Source organism: Periplaneta americana, chromosome 2 (genome assembly GCF_040183065.1).
Source record: "Periplaneta americana isolate PAMFEO1 chromosome 2, P.americana_PAMFEO1_priV1, whole genome shotgun sequence".
Lineage (NCBI taxonomy): Eukaryota > Metazoa > Arthropoda > Insecta > Blattodea > Blattidae > Periplaneta > Periplaneta americana.
The window spans coordinates 194,460,603-194,488,236 of NC_091118.1; the positions used below are offsets into that span (position 1 = coordinate 194,460,603).

The following is a 27,634-nucleotide window of genomic DNA, read 5'->3' on the forward strand; positions in this document are numbered from 1 at the left end:
AGTAGGAAACAAACAACACATTGCCGAAGGCTGTTCTGATTTCAAAAAACATTCAACGTATCATATCGTTGCTGATGTCAACATTAGAAAATATGCAACGATATCCAAATGTTAGCATTGTGAGCATAATCGTCGATGCAAATACGTCGTTTAGACAAAAATAAAAACTTCTCAAGACCTCCATTAATGTTGTTTTGTTTGCCTCCATAAGCAGGAAACAAAATAATGCCATATTATTATTAGTTTACACCAAACAAATATTAGCTTCAGTTTAAACACAGAGTCCCAAACACGCAAGTAAGGGGACAGGAAGGATTTTAAAGAGAACCTTATCACCATTTTCAATAAGAAATTGTGATTATGATTCATGGAGCGGATTCTCTCTTTTGTTATGAATGATGTACGGGAAAAGTACCGGCGATACTATTTCTAGTAAAGATAAGTTTTCTCACTAGTGGAATACAAAGATTCTTTGCAACAAAATCTTAATATCTCTCAAAACATAAAGTAGTTTAAAAAAAAAATGACAACATGATAATAACTGAGTAATTTTCAATCATCCAATGTCTTACAATATACCTACTGAATTCTGTACTGCCTAACTAGCACATTTTTGTAAAATTACCCACTTCATCTCATAAAAAAATTTAAAATATAAGGCTAAGATCATTCATAAACTTTCATTAATCAAATTTGATTTTGTAGATTTAATATCTGAAAAACTTGAAATAAAGTGTTTAGTATACAGACTATTCTTTTTCATGGAATATACGGTAACATTCGACTTTGCCTATTATCTATATTTCGGATTTTTACACTGATGTTCTAATCACACTCAATGAGTAAAAAATACTCATAATGGCTGAAGGAAAAAAAAACTATGCACACGTGTGTGTGTGTGTGTGTCTACTAGTGTCTGGAATGTTCGAACATGAGAGAAGCAACCAAGATATTACAAACTTCATCTTAATTCATATGAAAAACTAATCGAAAAATCTGTGCTAAAATCCTTAAGCGGTTTAAACATGAAGAGATTGGAGTGGAGGACAGCGAATATTTTTATAACAAGTGGAACAAACACGATAGGTCTCCTTCTGCAGAGCGAACATCAGTGAATATCGAATTTCAACGTACTTGACAAACTTGAACTGAACATAACGCGTTTAATGCACGACGCTAGTGTGTACCAGTATGTATGTACATATGAGGGGGATCCAGGAAATAACGACCGTTTTGTTGTAATAATTAAAAAAAATATATTTATTTGAAAAAACAAAGTCTGTTACATAACTGAAGCTTCCTTTACTTCTCTACATAATCACCACCTACATTTAAACATTTATCGTATCTGTTCACTAGCTTTAGAATTCCCGTGTTATACTCCTCTGCCGCCAGTTCATTAAGCCAGGTGTTCACTGTCTTCTTCAACTCTTCATCACTTCCAAAACGCGTACCACTCAGAAAGTCTTTCAGCTTAGTGAAAAGGTGAAAATCGCTAGGAGCAAGGTCTGGACTATAGGGCGGATGATCAAAGATTTCCCAACAGAATTGATCCAGCAATTCTCGAGTTGAAGCAGCAGTGTGCGGGCGGGCGTTGTCGTGAAGAAGCACAACTCCTCTCGAAAGCATTCCTCGCCTCTTGTTTTGGATGGCTCGCCGTAGTTTTCGTAAGTCTCACAATAACGATTTGCATTGATCGTAGTGCCTTTTGGCATGAAATCCAGCAAAAGAACACCTTTGCGATCCCAAAAGACAGGAGCCATGACTTTTTGTGTTGAGAGAGTCTGTTTGAATTTTCTCGGTTTCTTGGGTGATGAGGGATGATGCCACTGACGTGATTGGCGCTTGGTCTCTGGGGTGTTGTGAGACACCCAGGTCTCATCACCAGTCACAATTTGATCAAGAAAGGCGTCTCCATCAGTGTGATATCGCATCAAGAATGTCAATGCTGAGGCCATTCTCTGAGTTTTGTGTTGGTCACTCAGTTGCCGTGGAACCCATCGTGCACAGATTTTGTGGCAGCCAAGATGTTGAGACACAATTTCACCAAGCAAAGAACGAGAAATGTCAGGAAAGGCAATATGCAATTCGTCGAGTGATGTGCGCCTGTCTTGCAAGATTCTGTCGTTCACTTCAGTCTTCAGGTCTTCTGTGATGAGTGATGGGCGTCCGGGTCGAGTTTCATCGTGGACATTTATTCGCCCATTGTTGAACATTTCGCACCATTTTCTCACATTTCTTTCATTCATTACAGTATCACCATACACTTCTTTCAATTGCCGGTAAATTTCTGCAGGTTTCAAATGTCGGGCATTCAAAAATCGAATCACACTCCTCACCTCACAGTCGGCGGGATTATCAATCACGTCGTTCATTTTGAAGTAACACAAAATGCACAATGGCGACTTGTTGCAACCAGTACTCACAACATTATGAGAACACATGTTAAGGAAGCCAGTTGACCTTCAAACAAGGAAGGGGAGTCAGCTGCGCGGCGGGTATGCGCGAACGGTCGTTATTTCCTGGATCCCCCTCGTAGAAGTATGTATGTATATATGTATGCATGTATGTATTTTTATTTTTATTAAATTATCAGCTTGCCCCATTACAATGTAATATTGCATGCTTTTTTTCCAATATAATTTTGCTTTATATGTATGTATGTATGTATGTATGTATTATCGTTATGTATTTTTATGTATATGTAAATTAAGGGTTATAATCATGCTAAAACATTCCTAAGAAGTGCCATAAAAATATAACTACTGGCATTTGTTCGAAAGTTAGTGAGGGAAAAAAACGATTAAAGATAATTTCATACGCTCAGCCACATTCCTTTACACAATGTGACTAAAAGTATATGTAAATATCAATGTAATTGCATATCATTAGTTTGTAACGTCTACCAACGTCCTTTCTTAAAAAATATTCTGGTACAAATCTGATATTACATGATTTTCAGGTCTGGTTTCATAGTTTTCATTAATTTTATTAAAGTATTTTGATTTCTGAAAGTAAACGTTGGTGGTTCAGAGGCATTCTGACCGGCATTTAAGAAATACAGTTAAAAATCCAAATAAAGTAGTACGTAACTGAGAGTTCATGCCTATGAGACAAGAAACACATACTCTCATCTAGATGGATACAAAAAGTAAATTAAGATATTTGAACAGGCAAGCAGGTTTCAAAGGGTTACATGCTATACAAATGGAGATGACGGGAAGCCATTTAATAGTTGCTTATTTACCCTCCCAAGACTATCCAATAACACTGCCGCATCTCAAAAGATGTTGAAAATAACTGTATAAATCACAATACAATTGTGGACATTGTCTAGCATCTGAGGTATCCTGTAGTGTTCGTAACTTTATCACTAGCACTGAAGAATAACACTAGAAAAGTAAGCTTACATTTATTACGTGGTGAAAGACAATTATAACATTTTCTGCGTAAGTACGTAATGAAAGTACTTTAAGAATTTCATGTACACTAATTTGTGTCTTATAAAATAAAGGTTTCTACTGTGAAATAATGAATTAATGAAAATCTGAAACATTACATTTATGTACAGATCCAAAAACAAAATTTGGGGCACCTGAATTTTTCAAGTTCCAGATATAACATATTGCGTATGCTCAGTAAGCACTGAAATAATGAATTAATGAAAATCTAAAAAACATTACGTTTATGTAGGCCTACAGACCCAGAAACAAAATTTGGGCCACCTGAATTTTTCAAGTTCCAGTTATAACATACCAGTACTACGCATGTTCAGTAAGCAATAAAATAATGAATTAATGAAAATCTGAAACATTACGTTTATATACAGATCCAGAAACAAAATTTGGGCCACCTCAATTTTTCAAGTTCCAGTTAAACATACCAGTACTATGCATGTTCAGTAAGCACTGAAATAATGAATTAATGAAAATCTGAAACATTACGTTTATGTACAGACCCAAAAACAAAATTTGGGCCACCTGAATTTTTCAAGTCGCAGTTATAAAATACTATGCATGTTCAGTAAGCAACGAAATAATGAATAATGAATTAATGAAAACCTGAAACATTATGTTTATGTACAGACCTAGAAACAAAATTTGGGCCACCTGAATTTTTCAAGTTCGTTATAACATATTGCATATACTCAGTAAGCACTGAAATAATGAATTAATGAAAATCTGAAACATTACGTTTATGTATAGACCTAGAAACAAAATTTGGGCCACCTGAATTTTCCAAGTTACAGTTATAAAATACTATGCATGTTCAGTAAGCACTGAAATAATGGATAATGAATTAAAGAAAATCTGAAACATTACGTTTATGTACAGACTTAGAAACAAAATTTGGGCCGCCTGAATTTTTCAAGTTACAGTTATAAAATACTATACATGTTCAGTAAGCACTGAAATAATGGATAATGAATTAATGAAAATCTGAAACATTACGTTTATGTACAGACTTAGAAACAAAATTTGGGCCACCTGAATTTTTCAAGTTACAGTTATAAAATACTATACATGTTCAGTAAGCACTGAAATAATGGATAATGAATTAATGAAAATCTGAAACATTACGTTTATGTACAGACTTAGAAACAAAATTTGGGCCACCTGAATTTTTCAAGTTACAGTTATAAAATACTATGCATGTTCAGTAAGCACTGAAATAATGGATAATGAATTAATGAAAATCTGAAACATTACGTTTATGTACAGACTTAGAAACAAAATTTGGGCCACCTGAATTTTTCAAGTTACAGTTATAAAATACTATACATGTTCAGTAAGCACTGAAATAATTAATAATGTAATTAATTGATTAACTAGTGGACTTACTCGTGTTAATTATGTAAGATTTGTGCGGCTTACAGCTGTTTCAGTGCTTCACACACCATCCTCAGAGCCTACTAGATCACGGCATCATCTCGAACTTCTCTGCCTGTTATGTGGGTGTGTTTGATTGTTGAATGGTGTTGAAGAGTGGAGTCAAATAGTGTGTGTGTACTGAAATTGATCTGTGTGTTGAGAATTTGATCGGGGTGTGTTTTTGTGTGTTTTAGATCAAATTCTCAACACACAGATCAATTTCAGTACACACACACAATTTGACTCCACTCTTCAACACCTTTCAACAATCAAACATACTCACATAACAGGCAGAGAAGTTCGAGATGACGCTGTGATCTAGTAGGCTCTGAGGATGGTGTGTGAAGCACTGAAACAGCTATAAACCGCACAAATCTTACATAATTAACACGAGTAAGTCCATTAGTTAATCAATTAATTATATTCAAGTGTTAAAAGTAGTGTACACAAGATTCAAAATGAATGAATAATGAATTAATGAAAATCTGAAACATTACGTTTATGCTCTATAAGCATGGATCTGTACATGATCAATATTAACAGAAAAACTATGTATTTTTTTTTTTACTTAGATACAATTATTTGATGTGATAAATATCTCAGAAAACGGAAAGCAGTAATCCAAATTGTATTGTTATTTAACGATGCATAGCTTAAATATTAAAAAACTGTGAAATATAAAGCAATTAAAAGGCTGACTGACATATCACTCTACTTCAGGCATTGGGTTCAGAGGGGGGAAAAAGAAACTATGTGGGACTCGCAAACAAAACTGTGCAAGTCATATTAATAACAAATCATAAAATTACTAAATATAAATAAAACTCAATATAATGGAAAAAAACGAATTAAAACTGTCAACACTGCGCACTACTCTCATCATGTTCCAGTGATGGCGAACAATCGTCAGAAACGACACGCAAGAAGCAATTCTACTGACATGCCAAAAAGTATTAATGAACTCGCATTGTACAAATGAACAAATTAAAGAATATTTCGAAAGGTTTACCTTAGTATTCTTCTTAGGTGCTTTTCAGCATTACCATCAGCTGAAAGTAAACAATTCAATAGTACATAATGACAAACAAATAAATCAATATTTAAGACAACATTTTCCAAATATCAGTGTTCATAACTGCGACACGTATTTCTTTTAATCGTCACAGCTATTATCGTCCATGAGTTTACTTGCGTTTCTAATTCAATATGAATAGAAAGATAATGTCATCCAAGTCTGTCCTAAAAAAAAAAAAAATCTAACTCATTCATTTCAACAAATTTAAAAGTAGACTAGTTCGTTTTATCTTAGGGATTGCTTTTAAGAAATACGAGTAGTGTGTATAAAACTTGAAAACAGGCAAATTACTTGCTCAGCTTTGTTTTAACTTGCGCAAGAACTGGAGTTTTAATAGTACATTATGCAACGAGCCTATAATGATAGTAATTAAGACGCAAGTATGTTTGTTTATTTTTTTATTGGGTTATTTTACGACGCTGTATCAACATCTAGGTTATTTAGCGTCTGAATGATATGAAGGTGATAATGCCGGTGAAGTGAGTCCGGGGTCCAGCACCGAAAGTTACCCAGCATTTGCTCGGGAAAACCCCAGAAAAAACCTCAACTAGGTAACTTGCCCCGACCGGGATTCGAATCCGGGCCACCTGATTTCGCAGCCATGTTTGTTTATGAAACGAGCGCAAGCGAGTTTCATAATTTCCATACGAGCTTCTTAATTACCATTATAGGCAAGTTTCATACGACTTTTTATGCTCGACCACATTTCTAACTTGAAATTACTCAGAAGTATCATTTTATTTGTATCTGACTCAAGATCGGAAGTGACCTTGTGCATAGCTCGTGTGAGATGTGCGCAGACGCGAAAGTATTGATTTTTTTCAGAGGAACATTAATGTCATTGACCTTGATGTAGAGAATAACATGAACTAATTTTGATATAACCTGGAAATTGATTTAGAATTGAAAAACGAGATGACAAATTGAATTTATATGAATATTATTTACAATTAACGCTAATTATTATAGTAACAGAACATAACCTTCTGCGACAGTATTGGATTTCCAGCCTCCGTGACGTTTCCCTCGTTATCTTTCAATTGCATATCCGAGAATAATCGAAAACCTGAACTTTAATGAATAGGTGTACTTTAATGACATGCATTAAAGTACTGCTACCAGGTGTATAATTACTACATTTCGGCATGGTTGAGCATAAACATATAAAAGCAATTAATTAATAATGATCACATAGAACTATATACACAATATGTGTACTGAATTTTTGTTCACATTAGATTTATTCCAGCAAGCAATTTAGAAAGCGTTCCAAACTAACACCGAACTTCTTTCGATGAATGTGCCAGTTGTGTAGCAGTTTGGAAATTTACGTTGTTGCAACATTTCTTGAACTCTTCATTCACGATCTACGGAGTTTCTTCTGATATTAAAATTATATTCATCTTCCGAACTTGATTTTTCGTAAAATATATTGCTATCACCTTCCGAATCGCTCATGAGGGACTATTTTTTATTTTAACCTGCCTAGTTTCCAAGCATTTTAACGGTAACTTAAGATTAAATCATCTGCGCATGTGTCAGCAGTTCAGAATTCCCAGTTTCTGCTCTTAATTGAGAACCAATTTCACTCCTTCTGAACGAGATCTAAAGCACAATGGAACAGGGAACTGGGAGTTCAGTATCAGTTCGGAATCAGTTCTTGTCGTGTTGGAACGCACACTGAGTTACTGCGCATGAACAGGCAGTTCAGAATCGATTCTGAACCGTGCTGGAACAAACCTATCGTGTAATCAGAACTTTAAGACACAAATCAGACATTTTATTTATAACTATCTTTCAGCTTTCATAAGAGATTCAAATTTATTGGCTGGCTTTTTATGCCTCCAGATATAGTCAAATAGTAAGAAAACATGGTTTTGAGATCATTAATTTTGACAGGCCTGAGTTCTTGAGTGGAAATTAATGATGTAAAACTAAGTACCGGTATAGCAAAGCCAAATCATAACTGCCGAATTATTTTCAGGAAAGTTGTGGTCTTCTGCCTCTTCAGTTAATGTACCTACCTTCTTCCTACTTCTGCCAAGCAACTTTGCTAGGTTAGAACTTAAACAAAGAACATTTAATGGAGAGGACCCAAGTCTAAAACCAATCTGATTCATCCTTTCTGTATTCTGTTGTAACACGTTTAGAATAACATTACTGCTAGACGTATTTCTCATGTGTTCAACCCCCTGATGAGTACGCGGTGTTCTTTTGGGATTCCAGAGTTGTTCTGTAATGTGTAATGAATGACATCACTATTGACAGTCATTCCAGTATGGAGAGAGCAGTACCAGCAGCGAAACTTAAGACAAAAAGTCTCTAAAGACATGACTACGACCTTGACTTGCAAGCTTGGAGGGGGTGTTGATTTGCTACATCTCTGCACAGAACGAGGCTAGCCTTTCGCCACAATATTACGTTGCACTATATTGGTGTTCTCTGAAAGCACTGCATTGTTGAGTTTAGTTTAATCAAAAGTGCATGCATGTGTGTATTTTAATTTTGTGTAAAATGGCTCATACTGAGAGAACATTGAGGTCATTATTAATTTGTAGAATTAAAAGAGAAACCGTTTTCAAGTTGGACTTATGAACAAAATGTGCTTACAAAGATAGGAAATCTACACACATTTACATATTAAAATAGCGGGTGGAGGAAGACAAAATAGAAATTTTCAGTTTTCATGATATAAGAAATATCCTTGGCTAACAGGATGCTCTGAGACAAATAAGTTATACTGTTATGCCTATATTCTGTTTGGAGGTGAAAATGAGTGGTCATCATCGTCTTGTTGGGTTTATGTCATAAAAAATTTTGATAGAAAAGCTGATGAACATCTGCTCTATAAAAAGATAGAAGGTAAGCAGAATTTTTCAGCCTACCCAATATTTACACCTTAGCTTAGTCAATGACGATTATCATCCTTGACGAGTGGGCCAGGATTCAAATCCTGGTTAGGATAAGTTACGAGTGCACCTCAGCACATGTACGGACTTTGGTCCTAGGTTCATAGATATCTATGACGTAGTGCAGAGGGCGGCCACTAGAGGGAACCCAAGAGTTGGAACTTAAAACTGAGACGATTCTTCCGACGCCGAGGTGGAATCCGGTGTGGCTTAGTGGATAAAGCATCAGCACATAGAGCTGAAAACCCGGGTTCAAATCCTGGCACCAGAGAGAATTTTTCTCCGTTCCATTACTCTTTCATCATACCTGGTTAATGTTTATCCGGGATTTTTCCTCAACCCATTAAGAGCAAATACTGGGTAACTTTCAGTGTTCGACTCTGGACTCATTTTGCTGGCATTATCACCTTAATCTCATTTACATGCTAGATAACCATAGCAGTTGATGAAGCGTCGTAAAGTAACCAATTAAAAAAGAAGAGAAAATTATTCCGTAAGAACATGAAATTTATCAATTGTTGCAAAAATTCACCTGCACTCAGTGACCAATCTATCCGAAACAACATGAAATTTGTTCAATTGTTGCAAAAATTCACCTGCACTTAGTGACCAAACTATCCGTAACAACATGAAATTTGTTCAATTGTTGCAAAAATTCACCTGCACTTAGTGACCAAACTATCCGTAACAACATGAAATTTGTTCAATTGTTGCAAAAATTCACCTGCACTCAGTGACCAAACTATCTGTAACAACATGAAATTTGTTCAATTGTTCCAAAAATTCACCTGCACTTAGTGACCAAACTACGTAAGTCTAATGAGGGACCATTTAACAAAAATTATTTTCAAAAAGTAAACAAAATAATTGAATTTTATGTTACAAAGTTTGTTTAACTCACATAATTTTCTTTGCGAATTAATATTAGGTATGTTACAGAAATACTTAAAAAACCAGCCTACTCAATGTCAACTCGGAATTCTCGAGTTGACTTTAGCACAAAAACGAAATTAATATGCCATCACCTTGACGAGTAGTGATGATTTGAGGATTATATGTGAAGAGTCAGTGAAAATTTGATGATTTTGGATAAGCGAACAATCTTGAAATAACATCCGTAAGATTCTTTTATATGCCACAAATTTAGTGTAACATAGAACTCTCAGTTTTATTTCCCTCTCTGAGGAAGCCGGTTTGAATCCAACTAGAGGCAAGCTTGATAATGAGACTACAGAGGATGACTATAAATTATTATATGTATTGCAAGCGCCGCCTGCTCGAATGCATCCATGCTTTCACTAAAACAGTGTTTTTCTTAATTCCAATGGTAGGTGCAGCACCAACCAGCTCATCTGTATGTCTGTTTCAAACTATATAAAAACGTTGTTTACCTACTATGTGCCAGTGTGACATATTGAAGTGTGTTACGAATAATAATCATCAGAAACTTGTGTCAGAAACTCTTTTGGATAAATTCATGAAACCTCTACTTAGTAATGTATCAAAGTTCCACACAGATAAAGTTTTCCGAATTTCTTGTTCGAAGACACCTCTTTCTCTGAAATTACTGAAGCCGTACATTCCTGGGCCACTAGTTCATTTTTTTTTTATTGAATTACCTAGTTGCAAAAGTCCCTATCTGAAAAGTTTTTTTTTTCTTCTTTTTGCAAACATCAAAAACTGGTAGCATATGAACAGATCATGGTATTCGTCAGTTTTGTAAGAACAAAAATAATTAATTAACCTTACAAGTTTCATAAAATGTCCTACTAGTAGTTAATTGCAATTATAACGTGGTAACTATTTTTAATTCTATCACATAGCAGTTTTTGTAACTGACCAATTCATTGGCGTTCATAATTTTAATTTTGTTCCTGCATGTCTTGTTGCATTTCCTTTTGTTTCAAGAGTAAAGAATATAATGGGTTAACAAAGCTATTAGAATTGCAAAACAAAGTAATATTTTAATCGCATAATATAAACATGAAGCATAGGACCTATATCCACAAGCGACTTCACTGACCATTAGGAGCTGCCGTCTAGTGGCAACTTTTTCCTATTCATGTTACATGTTTCACCACTGAATGAGCAGGCAGTAAAAGCAGCCATTGGATGCGTTCGAGCAGGCAGTGATTCCAAGAGAACTAATTTGGAGCACACAGCTATAATCGATGGAAAAGAAGAATTACGTTCAGTTCTTGCTCAACAATTTCATTATGGTTTGTGTATGTCTATTTCTAGGTACAATAAAGACATCATTTCTTTATCGAAGAACTGATAGAGATATCATGTTCGCCACCACTGTACTATTTATTAAACTAACGTTTATTTTTCTTAAATGTTCCACTTTTTATCAGATCTAAACTGATACCAGGTAGCTAATAGCTACACATGTAGGATGTTGTCTTCTTTACTTTCTAGACCATCTGTAATCGTACTCATCATCATCATCATCATCATCGTTATCGATTTTGCAATCAATATCAAAACATACAGTTTTCCAATAAATTACTGTACAATATCTGTCGCAACATTTCCAATAATATAAATACAGTACCAATAATTTCACATTTCACTAATAACTTTTTATGAAATATTATTTTGATCGTTACTCATGTAGATGAGGTATGTTCAGTGTTGACATAATAAGCACAAATTCAATGAAATGTTAATGTGATATTAAAATTGAAATATAACTTTTAAACTGAACCTTACATAATTTTAATGTCCCTGCAACAAATGCCTGTACTATTGTAGCACTAATCATGACTAGGGACCAGATTTTTAGGTTTCTAAGAAGTCCATTTAGGTTATTGGAATAGGTAAAATAGGCTTTTTTTTGTCCAAACTGTGAAAAGGATCGCAAAAATTGCACGATTTTTAAATATGTACGTTTATAGTCAATTTTAAATAACATAAATTTTCCCTCAGTGATAAAATGGAATCAATTCCAATTCACTGTCGTAATAAATATGATTTCACTTGTTTTGGCATAGCTTAACAAAACACAATCTAAAAAATTCAATGTTAACACCAGAATAAGACAGACTGCACAGAGACCTCAGAAAAGTTCACAGTGGGTACCCGCACAAGCTAGATCACAGCCTCCTGTGAGTGGACATCCCCGAAAACTTCACGAATTTCAACAACACGACTTTTTCGCAGTTCATTAACCTCAAGAGAACGTTCATTCATTTCATACCCTTCTACTGGCAAGTCATATCTGCGATCAGTGGAAGTTCCAAAATATGTTGTTGTTGTGTTGTTTTCTAATGCCAGGCATTTGACAATAAAGTCATTTGACCTCTTGCACTCCAATATTTTTCAAAGATATTGTCATGGTTAGCCACTGACGCACAGATTTTGAGATGTTCTGAATCCATTTCTTGATTTGAGTTGCACAATGGACAGTTAGGAGACTGATATATTCCAATTCTATGCAGATGCTTGGCCAAACAGTCATGACCTGTTGCCAATCTAAATGCAGCTACAGACGATTTGCGTGGTAAATCGGGAATCAACTGTGGATTATGATGCATTGAGTTCCATTGGTTGCAAAACGGTATTTATCGAATACAGGGGGGAGAGCCATTAATCCTTCCCATTGAAGGCTTTAAGGAACCAACCTGGACAAATACCCAATGTCCCATCCCTACCTTCCCGTGGTGCAGCTGTTAGTAGGCATAATTTTACGAGCTGAACTAAAGGGAGGGGCTACTTATCAATTAGCTCTGGTCAGCTTGATGAGTTAATGACCGAATTTGGTATAATTTTCCTCTATTCAATACCTAATTCTCTCTTTACCCTATCCTATCCAGTCCTCTGACTGAACTCTTACTTTCTTCGATCCCGACAGTATTAGAGCATTCGAGGCCTAGGGGTTCATTTCACTTTCCTTCCTACTTCTCTGTTCCTAGTGCTGACCTGCTATGGCACTAAAATCGTCCTCCAGTGGCTTAAGGAGGGAAAGTTGGTGATCAACAAGATCTCCCAACTAGGTCCAGTGGACCCGTCGACCAACAGCAGGTGTGGTCCTCCAGACATTCTGCAGGTTGTGTGTGAATGAAGTAGCCACCAAAACATTAAAATATGGTGTTCACTTAAATTGGCTACAACTTACCATTTTCACTCCAATATGAAATGAGTTCCAAAATATATACAGTCTCAATCAGTGCCCTTGAGAGGGTGAAGCATCTGAAGGATGGTCTGCTATACAAAGAAAGACGGAATTCCCTGTTAACCATTTTATCTAAAACAACAAAAGACTGAAGGGGTAAAGACCGTAGATTGAGTCGCTTTCAACAGTGCAGAAGAGAATAAAAATTATGAGATGTATTGAAATGTCTAAATATGTTTATATATATAATTACGATTTAGGTATTTTTAGTTCTGAAGAATAAAAATTATGAGATGTATTGAAATGTCTAAATATGTTTATATAAAAAGGCAGTATAATTACGATTTAGGTATTTTTAGTTCTGAAGATCAAATTTATTTTTTTTTAGGTTCAACAGAATTTACATATATGACTTTTATGACCATAATTCCGAAAATTATTTAAGAAATTATGAGTTTAGAAGTAAGGAAAAAAAAAAAAAAATGGGTAAAAACCTATAAATCTGGTCCCTAATCATGACCAACATTTTGCTATAAGTATACTGGTATATCATTTATGACTCATAATCCTCCATTCTCCCCTTCCTTAAGTTTTCCTTCCAGACTTTATAGTTGTTAGGTATTTTAAGTGTTAGAGAAGGGCGTGAAATATATCAAGCATTACAGTTCATTATAAATATCAGAATATCATTTATAGGTTATTACCATTATCATATCACACACTGATATAAGGCAACAAATATTATTGGCTTTTGTTATTTTCATGATGAAAATACATTATGTTTTAATTCTAACAAACGAGATTTTAGATTCCATTGATTACGTGTAATCTTAACTCATTTACCAAATAAGTTACCGGTACGCCAATATGTCCTAGTTAACCTCTTATTATGTACATTAATACAATTCACAGAATAATCCTGTATTATGTTTCGTTTTTTCCTTTCAAAAGTTAACGTACATTTTGAAGGATATGTTGTTTCCAATGTTTTAACATTACTGCCAAGAAACGATAATGGATAACATCAAATGTAATTAAATTTGGAACTTCAACTTTTTAATGACATAATAAACGTATAGAACACATCATCAAGAAATTTAATTTTAGTTTATTACCGGTACTATAAATTAATAAAATAAAACATTTTAGAGTAAACACATACTAACAACATCTAGTACACACGTCAATAAGGATCATTTAATTGGACTACACAATCATGTACAAAGGTCATGTGGTACCGGTACTGGGAATTTTTTTGTAATATCATTTGCAATCATTATATCGTCAGCCACATAATATATTATTTCATATAGAGAATAGCTAACAATAGGCACTAACTTATTATGTGTCTTTTAACCATTGTAATCTAAACAAATTTTGAGATTAATATTAGTTTTAATGGATCTGCGAACACAAAATACTAATAATATGCCAACAAGAGACTAACGCACAATAATTGTCATAATTCACGTATAAAAATATTTCTAATATCAAGTAAGTACTGATAATAAAATTACCGCTCCATCACAATACTAACAATTGATCTTACCTAAAACATGTGTTAAGGTTCACGTTAGAATACAGGATGTGGAAATATGGAAAGTGGTTTCTGGCTGTGTGTTTGGAAACAAATAGCAGTGACCATCTTGCATTTGCTCAAGGCAGAAGGGGAGAATTGTGGAATGTTAACAAGTCAACCACAAATTGTAAAATCCAAGAATTTGTACAAAATTTAATTTGGTTAGAATTACGTAAATGAGACATGATAGAACAGTTCACAAATTGGTGTCACGTTAAAAACAGCTAGATTTTGAATCCATAAATACAGCAGAAGGATTTTGATATCGAATATCCTAGAAGGGAAAAGAGAACAGAGTAAAGTTTTAATTAAAGTCATAAACTATTGCCGAAATTAGAACTCATTTTGTTTTTATAATGATGTGGTCATTCATCTATGTGTTACAAAGAGAAAAAAGCCTCTCAATTATATAGAACATGAATATATACCATTGTTTAAAAAATTACTAATAGTGACACACTCTCCCTTCCACCTCAAACATGAGAAATAATGATACAAAGAGTCTCTTTCTTACTGTTTCCATGTCCTGGTTAAACTAAGCGGGCACGCACTTGAAGTCCCGATATGTTTCTGTATCATTCCTATACAGGAAAGATAAATTCAGTTCAGATCAATTAGTCTCTATCCAAAATATATGAAATCCAGGGCCACAATTCACAACGATCTTAATCAAATATATTTCAAAATAAGAAAACTAACATAAAATTTATAATTTATGTTACAAGTCAGATTCGAAGATCATGTAAGCTATTGCGTTACTTTTCTGTAAGTAATTTAAAGTTTAAAAGTGGAAAGAAAACTGGTAATTTTAGTCCATTATGATTAAATATCGGATATCTATATAGCCATTCAAAAGAAAATATTTACAAAGAATAAGCACGTGATTACAAAATTTCAAATTTAAAATGTAATGGTTATTAAAGGTTATAATAACTGCAGACTGAAAAAAGGTATAGCACAGTAAGATATTAATAATATTCCAAAATTATTTTGCTTTTACTCCATTCGTCTACAAGACTATTTCGAAAATTGGACAACAATAATGTAGTATGTAAAAACAGAAATAATGAAATTTCTGTGAATTTAGGCCTTTGTCAATTTACTTGGATGAGAAACCAATTGCAGGATTAAATTCTACATGAGTATTCAGTGAAGGCTGTCCTTATAATGGGAAATAGACGTCCAAAATAAAAGATAAATCATTTGTTTTCCAAGAGTAATTGCAATAACGAATCCATTTTAAGTAAAAAAAAAAGATAGAAAAAAATTTATTTCATATTTTATAATAACAGTACGGTACCCATACAGTACTAGTTTATTTTAGAAACAAACTTCAATTGCAAATGATGTTGTTTTCTAATGTCAGGCATTTGGCAATAAAGTCACTTGACCTCTTGCAATTCAATATTTTTTTAAAATATTGTCATAGTCAGCCACTGAAGCACAGATTTTGAGGTGTTTCGAATCCATTTCTTTCAATTGCAAATGTTGTTGTGTTGTTGTTTTCTAATGCCAGGCGTTTGACAATAAAGTCATTTGACCTCTTGCACTCCAATATTTTTCAAAGATATTATCATGGCCAGCCAATGAAGCACAGATTCTGAGGTGTTCCGAATCCATTTCTTGGTTTGAGTTGCACAATGGGCAGTTAGGGAACTGATATATTCCAATTCTATGCAGGTGTTTGGCGAAACAATCATGGCCTGTTGCCAATCTAAATGCAACTACAGACGATTTTCGTGATAAATCGGGAATTAACTGTGGATTAATGCAAAGAGTTCCATTTTTTCCCTTGAGATTGTGTTATCAAATTTTGTTTGTTGAAGCCTAGGTATTTAGATTTAATAAATCTTTTCACAGAGTAATATGTAGATTTAGTAACAGGTCTGTAAGTAGCAGTGCTGCCCTTCTTTGCCAAAGCATCCGCATTCTCGTTTCCCAGGAAGGAAATACAATTGCAAATGTATAACTCACTATTTGATGTGCCAAATCTATTCGAAACAATTTCAATTATTTTACATTCTCAAGAGAAATGTTTATATTACATATCTATGCATGTACGTATGAATTAAATGAACTCTTCTGAAATGAAACAAAGCAATTACAAATGATTCTTCCGCTTGGTGAGTTCCATATGGACATCTTTTCTCATCAAAGCATGCCTGGACTGAATACCTTAACTAAGTACACACCAATTCACACTACTTTAAAACATAACATTTACAACATATAACATCTTCAACAACATAACAACCCTTTTACTTACTTTTTCAAAGGCACTTGGCTGGCCCCTGGCGGTTGGCCACCATTTCTTGCATCAGTTACACGACAGGCGACCATATTATATGCTGCGTACAAAATAAAGGAAAGCTGTAAGATCAAAGCTCAAAGTGAGAAAATCTGTATACGAGACGCCATGTTCACATTTGGTGCAGAAGTCCATCTTGTGCAATATAACAGTGCAGCAAACAATTTTATTGCAATACACTATATATTCCAATTATTGTGATAGCTTCACACAGGTTCACATTAAATTGATAGCGTTTTTCACTAGTTCATATTTTTCCATCTGGATCAAATGTCAGTGACAATTTCACGCTCCCATTCAAATGTGGAAGTTCACAGCGTATCACGTCATTCCAATTGTAATCTACGATCTGTTGCAATTGTAAGGACTTAAAGTTGTCCCTGTGGAAGTTCTCCTTTGATACCGGTTTGTATAAATTGGCGAGTCAGTGTCTTTTTGAATGAATGAATAAAATGTCATTTCTCATAATATTTAATACAATACAAATTTTAGTTACCTGCATTTTAAGAATTTGTTTTGTTTGATTATTATCTTGTTTCGAAAGTCGCTATTTTTTTCACTTCAGAAAAGCTACTAGGTTATCCTATGACAGAACTGCATCGTATTTTTAAGTAAGCCAATTTGATTATGGGTGGAATGGAGATTAAATGAAAACCTTACACTTTCTGATTAAATCTTGCAGAGAATTTCATTTTGGCTTTCCTTTTCATAACTAAACGTACTATGTTAGAACTTTCTAACATTTCAAGTATAATCTTCATCTTACGATGTTGGATGACGTATATACGTCCGTTGATGTGACATATTAATGAATTTAAATACTTTTATAGTCACAATCATGCCACGGTATGAAAGAAAAATTTCACAACCTCGAGCGGGATTCGAACCTAGCCTTTGGCGTGAGACGAACTCGATAGCTCAGTTTGTAGAGCGCCTGACTGGAGTACAGGAAGTCGCAGGTTCGAATCCCGCTCGAGGTTGTGAAATTTTTCTTTCATACCATGGCATGATTGTGACTATAAAAGTATTTAAATTCATTTCAAGTATCTTATTAGATGTGGATATATGAAAAGCAGCAAAGTGTATTATTATTACTTACTTACTTACTTACTGGCTTTTAAGGAACCCGGAGGATCATTGCCCTCACATAGCCCGCCATTGGTCCCTATCCTGAGCAAGATTAATCCAGTCTCTATCATCATATCCCACCTCCCTCAAATCCATTTTAATATTATCTTCCCACCTACGTCTCGGCCTCCCCAAAGGTCTTTTTCCCTCCAACCTCCCAACTAACACTCTATATACATTTCTGGATTCGCCCATACGTGCTACATGTCCTGCCCATCTCAAACGTCTGGATTTTATGTTCCTAATTATGTCAGGTGAAGAATACAATGGTGTATTATTATTATTATTATTATTACATATATAGACACAAAAGTTTTCTAGAATCTGTACAAGTAGCTTGTAGTAAACAGTCTATCTTCTTTCACATAATACTAACTTATTAAGTACATTATGTATTAAATATTTATACAAATGGCGAAAGCTCTAACATCAGAATTACTAATCATTTAAAATTCTTTCCTGTCTAATTACCCTTAATATAATTATTTAGCATCCATACAGTCCTGCATCTCTTTTTATACTGAAATGACTCAAGCACCAAAAGTGCATTTTTCCGAGATCTCTCTCATATAGTATTTTATGAACGTGACGTAAAGATATCTTCATTTCCAATACTTTATTAGCAAGATACATTCAAATAGCATAATTAGGTGCTCTGCATAAATTTATAACAGCCCAATTTTACAGTAGTACCAATTCTATAGTACTATCATTACTGTAATATGTACTCAGTGATTTAAGCAGCCTGCAAGTGCATAATGGCAATGAAGTAAGTGCAAAATAGGTGCATGTAAATTAAATATTTTCTTGGAAGTACAGAATAACAATAAAATTAATTACACTTATGTAGTATGACTGAAGTTAATTTTTATTACGTATTTCACTTTACTAGAATTATAGTCATTCTTATGACACAGGTTTCTATTTCACTTTAACAGAACACACTTCATTAGCAGTGTGTCAAGAAGTTACTTTACTTGATTATATAATTGTTTTCTCTCTGTGTCTCCATATTGATTTCTGTTGTTCTCTTAACCAAACTAAAATAATACGTAATTCATACCTAAGTAAGAATGAGCAGGTTATGTTAAATCCTGAGGCCCTCCTCGTCATCAGTGCTTATTATTGTTGCTGAAGTGGCAGAAAACTTTTCTTTTCCTTCATCTCTCTTTATTTCAACACTGTATACTGTTTTCATTTATTTTTCTTTACGTTATGTATCGTATGTTATGTGTCAGTCATCTTGATTTCAACAAATAATTAAGTATGATGCTCTGCTCTGTAATTCAATAAAGTCTTGGTTTCAGTTCCTCCTTCTTCAGTATCATCTATGACTCTTAGAGTAGCTCTAATCTGTGTTTCTTTCACCACTATAAACGTACCTAATTCTTATCCAAAGAAAACTTACTTGGTAATAGCTCTATATTAATTCTTGCTTTGCAAAGGTATAGAATTTATAATATATAATTTACAATTCTATTGGTACTTATTGAGAAGCTGTTATCCTAATATCACGTTCTTCAAATAAAAAATTATTTTACTTTATATATGGTTTCATTAAGTTTGAATTGTGAACCTTTTTCCAGAAATGAATGGTGCAACTGTTACGAAATTAAAGCAATAACACAGCACTGTTCTCTTGACTTCTGCCCAGTCTTGATTGGGTTTTTGGAGAAGACATTAGAATCAGAGCACATTTGTCCTTCAGTATGACCTTTATCTATTTTATCCTTATAAGCACTATTTGCACATTACTGAACTTTTATCATTGATTAACGTTCTCGTTAACACTTTGTTAAAACCATAAAATTTACTTAGTCTTACGTTAAAAAAGTGTAAAATTGTTAAAAAAGGCATATACCTTCGACAGACGGCCCGTTTCAACGCTATGTCACATCATCTTCAGTGTCTCTTGAACCACTGGTGATCTTGACTCTGCGATGTGCAGTTGTCGATGGTAGGGATGGGGGTGTGTTGTTCCTATGGTGGGGGCTGGCTGTTTGTGTGTTATGACGTATTATGACGTCGGATAATGTGTGTGTATTGAACTGCAATTGTGTGTTAAGTATATATAGTGGGTATGCTATTGTATTCTTATATATTTCGTACAAATTAAATTGCAATAGTTGCCCACATTTTTACATAGGGCAGACAGGAAGATCCTTTCACAGAAGATATAATGAACATATTAAAGCTATAACCAAACCCTACATCACATCAAATTATGCAGACCACATTATCAACTATAATCATGACTACAATAATATAGAAACAGATATGGAAATTTTACACATCACACCAAAAAGTTCACAATTAAACATCCTAGAACAGTACGAAATATATAAGAATACAATAGCATACCCACAATATATACTTAACACACAATTGCAGTTCAATACACACACATTATTCGACGTCATAATACATCATAACACACAAACAGCCAGCCCCCACCATAGGAACAACACACCCCCACCCCTACCATTGACAACTGTACATCGCAGAGTCAAGATCACCAGTGGTTCAAGAGACACTGAAGATGACGTGACATAGCGTCGAAACGGGCCGTCTGTCCAAGGTATATGTCTTTTTTAACAATTTTAACGTAAGACTAAGTAAATTTTATGGTTGAACTTTTATGTCTCTCCTAAAACCAGCATGTTCTGATGCTAAATAAAGTTTCCTTCAATCCTTCTTGGATAAGGATGTATTATAACACTTATGCTGGCATAACAAGTATAACAGTATCAAATTTACGATAATCCAACAAATTTATTAAACAAAATGGGGAATGTTTTCAGAATTGTAATATCACAATTTAAAATATTTTCTGTACTTCTTAACTCCATACGTTTTACTTGAGGTCGTAATTCCAAACATTTTACATTTATGCTACTTATTCCAAAACTGATTTAATAAAAGTTTCATTCTAATAATTATTCTGAACTGGTAAGTATTAAATGAGACCATCAAATAGATTTTTTGTTCAATACATTCCCCACATTATTAAACATTAATTTCAACTTTGTAAGAAGAGTTATGGTGATTTTGAAGTGAAATACAGCAGTACAACAATAAAAAAAAGCGTGTTCTAAATATACAGCTAAGCAGTGGCGGTTCCAGAAAAAAATAGTTTGTGTGGGATTGGCTCAAACTTAAACTATGGTACTATTGCACTTTCAACTACTTATTTTGCTTTAAAAAGTTAATATCAAACCATCCTCAGCAGTGCCTGAGCATCATGGGCAGACAGGGTAGACGGAGAATGTCTACCTAAAATATCATTGTTATCATATCATATCATATTAGTCGAGTAATATTCAATGAGGATGGCGAGACCTCATATATAATGAATATGTGATGTATTAACTGTTAGCAGTTGTCACAAACTGATATTGAATATGGCCATAAAGTCGTTTAAATATGCGCTCCTGCACGTGTGACTTACATTGTCTAAAGTGCAGGTAGAAAGGCCGTAAAACATTACGAGAGGATTTTGGCCGGCACAATGGATCATGTCCCGGCATAGCTCAGTTGGAAAGAGCACTCAGCGCGTAGAGTTGAGAGGTCCCGGGTTCGATTCCCGGTGCCGGAACGAATTTTTCTCGAATTAAATGGTGATAAGAGTGAGTACATTGTATAAATAATACGATTTATTATTATTATTATTATTATTATTATTATTATTACTCGTATTGTTATTAAAAATGGATGCTCACTACTAAATTTCCATCTCCCGCATTTCATCTCTCGCAGGTTGGCAGATCCAATGTCACATGAGCTCTGTGATTGTAAAGAATGACGTAAGACAGTCAGTTCAGCATTTCGCTGATATAACTGAACGCTTTGATGCATAATATATATCATTATTGTTTACCAACAATTTTTCTCACTCTACAGAATGTAACTGAAATGTATGTTAAGAATTTAAGGGCATATTCCTCTCATATAGAGGATGAAAAATTGTTATATGAACATGGGCCCGGAAATGTTTTATTTTCTTGTTACAGCCCTTTTTGTGCAACTCTGCTTATAGTGTGTGATGCGGTACATATGAAATAAAAATAGGATACCACATGGAAATCTGTCTTATAGAAAGTACTCAAAATAGCTTCCCTTAGCACAGATACATACATAAAATCTACGTTCATTGTATGATGCGCAAGTAACTCTGTTTTTGTGTGGAATGACATCATAGCTATTGTATAACAACAGTTACATTGAACCCAGAGTTGACACATTGTTGGATAAACCATTCCGTGACAGAAGAATAAGTAGAGGTGGACCAATTCCTCGGCATTCGTGTTCTCCGTATCTAAACCCACTAGACTTTTATTTGTGGGGCCATTTAAAAGAGCTTGTGCATGGAACCCCAATGCAAGATGAAGACAGTCTTCAAGCCCATATTTTGGAAGACTGCGAGACAATATGACATTCTCCATCCGCGATTCAATATGATGGCAGGTTAATGAATGTATCTGTGCTAATGGGGGTCATTTTGAGCACTTCCTGTAAGGCAGATTTCCATGTGATATTGATATGGTGTTTTATTTCATAATGTTCATATAACATTTTCTCATCCTCTATATGAGAAGAATATACCCCTAAAGTTTTGCCATACATTTTAGTTACACCCTGTATATCAATGACTGCTAATCTTGTACTTAGGTATATGTATTCTACAACATTCCATAATGGAGTACGTAATTCTGGAATCCCACAGGGATCTGTTCTATCACCACTACTATTCACTATTTACGTAAATGACATCCCCTCGACTCTACGGCACTGTAAGCATCACCTCTACGCAGACGATTTACAAATCTATATCCATACAACCCCTGACTCACTCAATGACGCAATACAAAATCTTAACGAGGACCTTGAATCTATATCTGCATGGGCCAGAAAGTTTGGTTTGACTCTCAGTGCAAGAAAATCACAAGCAATCTTAGTGGGACATCAACGTCTATTATGCAACATTACTCCTGCTCTTCCAGTCAAGTTAAATGACACAATAATCCCTTTTTTGCTTCCTGTGTTAAAAACCTTGGAGTTTGCTTTGATACGTATTTAAACTGGAATAACCAAGTAATCCATATTAACAAAAAAGTGCTTTCCATACTACATTCCTTAACAGCATTCGAAAATTCCTTCCGCAATCACTCAAGAAAATACTAGTGGAAACACTAGTAATGCCCCACTTCGATTATTGTGATTTTCTACTGACTGACCTCAATGTCAACCAGTCGCAAAAATTACAACGTGTTCATAATTCTTGTGTTCGCTTCATCTGCGATGTCCGTCGCGCTGACCACATTACCCCATCCTTCCAAATTCTAAACTGGCTACGGCTATGAACTTAGAAATTTTCATTCTCTTGTTCTCCTTTTCCAAGTCCTTCACACTTCTACACCTACCTACCTTGCCTCCCGTTTCAGTTACCTGTCATCATATCATAATCTCTTCACACGCACGCAAAATAGCCGCATACTAGCCATACCAACACATAAGACATCATCGTATTCATCATCATACACAATCTCGCTCTCGCGCTTGTGGAATACCCTACCCAGTGACATCAGAGACTGTCAGAATTTAGTAGCGTTCAAAAGCAAGCTTATTAAGCATTTTCTTACTGCGTAGAGTAGGTTTAATTTGTACTTAATCAATAAAAGAAATGCTTCTCTCTTCTTAACGTTTACAATAAACTGTCTAGCTTTTATTAATCAGTTAATCTTTTAGTACTTTGATTTTTATTGTATCTGTAAATTTAATATTAATTGTAATTATAATTGTTGTAGTTTTCTAATGCCAGGCATTTGACAATAAAGTCATTTGACCTCTTGCACTCCAATATTTTTCAAAGATATTATCATGACTAGCCACTGAAGCACAGATTTTGAGGTGTTCCGAATCCATTTCTTGGTTTGAGTTGCACAATGGGCAGTTAGGGGACTGATATATTCCAATTCTATGCAGGTGTTTGGCCAAACAATCGTGGCCTGTTGCCAATCTAAATGCAGCTACAGACGATTTTCGTGGTAAATCGGGAATTAACTGTGGATTTTGATGCAGAGAGTTCCATTTTTTCCCTTGGGATTGAGTTATCAAATTTTGTTTGTTGAAGTCTAAGTATGTAGATTTAATAAATCTTTTCACAGAGTAATACGTAGATTTAGTAACAGGTCTGTAAGTAGCAGTGCTGCCCATCTTTGCTAAAGCATCCGCATTCTCGTTTCCCAGGATTCCACAATGGGATGGTATCCATTGGAATACAATTCTTTTATTGAGTGATATTAATTGAGAGAGCATTTTAGTTATTTCTGCTGTTTGAGATGAAGGTGTGTGTTTAGAGACGATTGATAGAATAGCTGCTTTGGAGTCTGACAATATAACTGCATTCCTAAATTTATTGATGTGGCATAGAAGATTCCTGAGACATTCACTTATTGCAATGATTTCACCATAATTATAATTGTAATTGTATTCTTAATATTGTAGTTGTAATCCCCTGGTAGAGGGGAAGAGAAGGCCTGAATGGCCTTATCTCTACCAGGTTAAATAAATAAAATAAAAAAATAAAAAAAATAATTTGGCAATATTCGATACCTTCTTCAGTCGTCAATAACTTATATGAATTCATGTGAGCACACTACGGTTTTTGTTCACTCATGCCCCACCTACTAAAACCGCCACTGATCAAAAGCTATAAATTCTGACCATTCATGTATTATCACAAGTCAGGGCGAAATGAGGGTATATATGTAAAGCATTGCTGTACTTCAAAATCACCACAGGATGGTAAACTGTAATAGGTACCTTTTTCTTGTTTCCGTCGTTTTCTCTTGTTACATATCTTGACAGCACAAACTGAGAGTATGATGGCGACAATGAAGAAGAGGATACCACCAACAACACCTGCAGTAATAGCCTTATGTTTCACTCTCGCTGGCACTGGGTATTTCACCTCCTCACTGCTTTCATAACTTTTCAGAGAATTGGCCAACACTCGGAAGTAGTAAGTCCGACCACCAACCAGATTTTTCACTGTAAGACAAGAAAGTGTGTCAAATAAGTCACAAAGAACATAACAACAATTACGTAACCTGTTTATCGGCCTTATGTGTTAAAAATTCAGGGTTCCTAGCAAAGATTTAATTACTTTTAATTTTTTTTAGTTCATTATTTAACGACACTATATTGTGACAGCTGCACCGGGGTTCGAACACGCGTCCGACAGGGCGTGCGGCAGACGAAATGCTGGTATGGGAGCGTCTGGATGCTGAGAGGGTAGAGGGGCGGTGTACTACTGCGACGCGCGAGGGGAGGCTGCGCGCGCAGCTGCTACGTGCGGAGTGAAGGAGGGGGACGGACGGACCCTCCCGAATCTTCTAGAGGAGTCCGTGGAAGTGGAGATATCCAGATAATTCGAGAGGACACCCGTAGAAATTTCTCGTAACTATGGCTTAGCTATAAAAGAAGAAACGCGAGCGAACTTGAGCAGTTTCAGTTTAGTCATCCAGTGAGTCAGTCAGTCAGTGGAGAGCAGTGAAGCCAGCTTCGAGACCAGAGCGCGACTTGAGTTGTGTCCGTAACTGTGGAGCCTGAAGCCTGGAGTTCGAGTGCAGTGGACCGCAGTTGGAGGGACCTGAGTTCGAGTACAGTGGACTGTCTCTGAAGGTCTGTGGTTCGAGATACTGTGAACTCGAGTGACTGAGCTAGAAGAACTGTGAACTGAGAACTGACAGTTCTGATTTGTAAATAGTGCTTTGTAAATATTAGTTAAGATTAACAGTTCATTGTTGTTCGTAATAGTCCAAGTAAATTGTCATTGTCGTTTGTGGAGTGCAATAACGAACGCTGTGTTGCTGTGCGGAGAGCAAATCCCATTGTTGACGGGAGTGAAGTTAAATTGTAGAGAGTGAATAGTTATTGTTGAGATAATAAAAGTACATTGTTGTTCGGTAATAAAGATCACAGTATCAACTATTTGGTTATTTAGTGTTGATGGGATTGGTATAGCGAAATGGTATTTGGCGAGATGAGGTCGAGGATTCCGAGGTTTTTCCTAACCGTAAGAAGAATATCAGGGGTTGGGGACAACTCGCCACAGAAAATTTGCCACAGAGGCAACTCGCCACATAATTGAAATTCGTATCAAAGACAATAATTAGCCACACATTAAAATTCAAGGCAATACTCAAATTCGCAACAATTTATAATATATTTCTATGGTAACACAAGACAAGTCCAGAAGCTGTAAACTAATTCGGAACTATGGCGGAAGAAATTTGGTTCACAAAATTGGAAAGAGGTTTTGACAAATTAATATATCTTGGCTACATGTACACGAGACTTAGAAGAAATAAGAATGGAGTTGTTCGGCGCTGTGACATGCGTGGCGGTGTAATGCAACAGTCACGTTATCAGAAGATGGCAGCAGTGTCGTCAAAGAACCGTCTGAACACAAGAATCATTCTGCAGACTGGGGAAGGATTAAGGCAAAGGAATGTGTAGAGAACATGAGGCAAGAGCGGGGACTTCCTGAGATCCAACGTCTGTCATTATTCATAATGAGTTACAGCGTATTGCAGGCTAAGCCAATGTGAATCTACTGAAGAAACCATCTATTAAAAAAACTGTGCGACGTGCCAGGAAGCTGCATCTATCACCTGAACCAAGGTATATTGACGAACTGAAAGTTATAGCCGACAGATACACTAAGACTATACAAGGAGAAAGGTGGTTGTTGTATTTTGAACCAGAGGACAACGTGAAACTTATCATATTTGCCACTAATTCACATTTAAATAAACTGTCTGTTTGTGGTGAATTGTCTATTTGTGGTGAATTGTCTACTTGTGGCGAATTGTCTATCTGTGGCGAATTGTCCCTATTTCCTATTTTCTGTGGCCAATTGTCCCAGTTACCAATTTTCTGTGGCTAATTGTCCAGAACCGGAATATCAGGTAAGATAATAAATGATTGAAAGAGTTTTAGTTTTGTCCTTTAAATGTGCAGAGATTTGATCCGAACAAATGTAACTTCTGCAAAGGAATTTTAAAATGTTACAAAATCCTTCCGTTTATCACAGTTCTTTGATAATAGTACATTATGCAACGAGCCTATAATGATAGTAATTAAGACGCAAGTATAGATATTTATGAAACGAGCGCAAGCGAGTTTCATAATATTCATACGAGCATCTTAATTACCATTATAGGCAAGTTTCATACGACTTTTTATGCTCGACCATAGTTCTAACTTGAAATTATTCAGATGTATACATTTTATTTGTATCTGACAAGATCGGAAGTGACCTTGTTCTAGGTCGTGAATTGTGAGATGTGCGCAGACGCGAAAGTATTGATTTTTTCCGAGGAACAATAATGTCATTGACCTTGATGTAATCCCGTTAAACTTGATATAACCTTGATTACTGAATTCGACATTGAAAAACGAGATGACAACTTGAATTTATTTGAATATTATTTGCAATTAACGCTAATTATTATAGTAACAGAACATAACCTTCTGCGACAGTATTGGATTTCCAGCCTCCGTGACTTTTCGCTAATTCTCTTTCGATTGCATATCCGAGAATAATCGATACTTGCGGTTTTATAACGGTACAAAGCTGACTT

At 35.1% G+C, this 27,634-nt stretch overlaps 1 protein-coding gene across 10 annotated transcripts in view; it reads right to left on the reverse strand.

The window, feature by feature from the left end:
• tutl (immunoglobulin superfamily member turtle) overlaps positions 1–27,634 on the reverse strand; it is a 985,149-nt gene that overhangs the window by 24,860 nt on the left and 932,655 nt on the right. For all 10 annotated transcript variants that reach the window (XM_069819242.1, XM_069819241.1, XM_069819243.1 and 7 more), the window contains 2 exons: positions 24,810–25,037; positions 16,818–16,899 (listed from right to left, as the gene is read on the reverse strand). In XM_069819242.1, the coding sequence (XP_069675343.1) occupies positions 16,818–16,899; positions 24,810–25,037 (310 nt within the window). The remainder of the gene's footprint in view (positions 1–16,817; positions 16,900–24,809; positions 25,038–27,634) is intronic.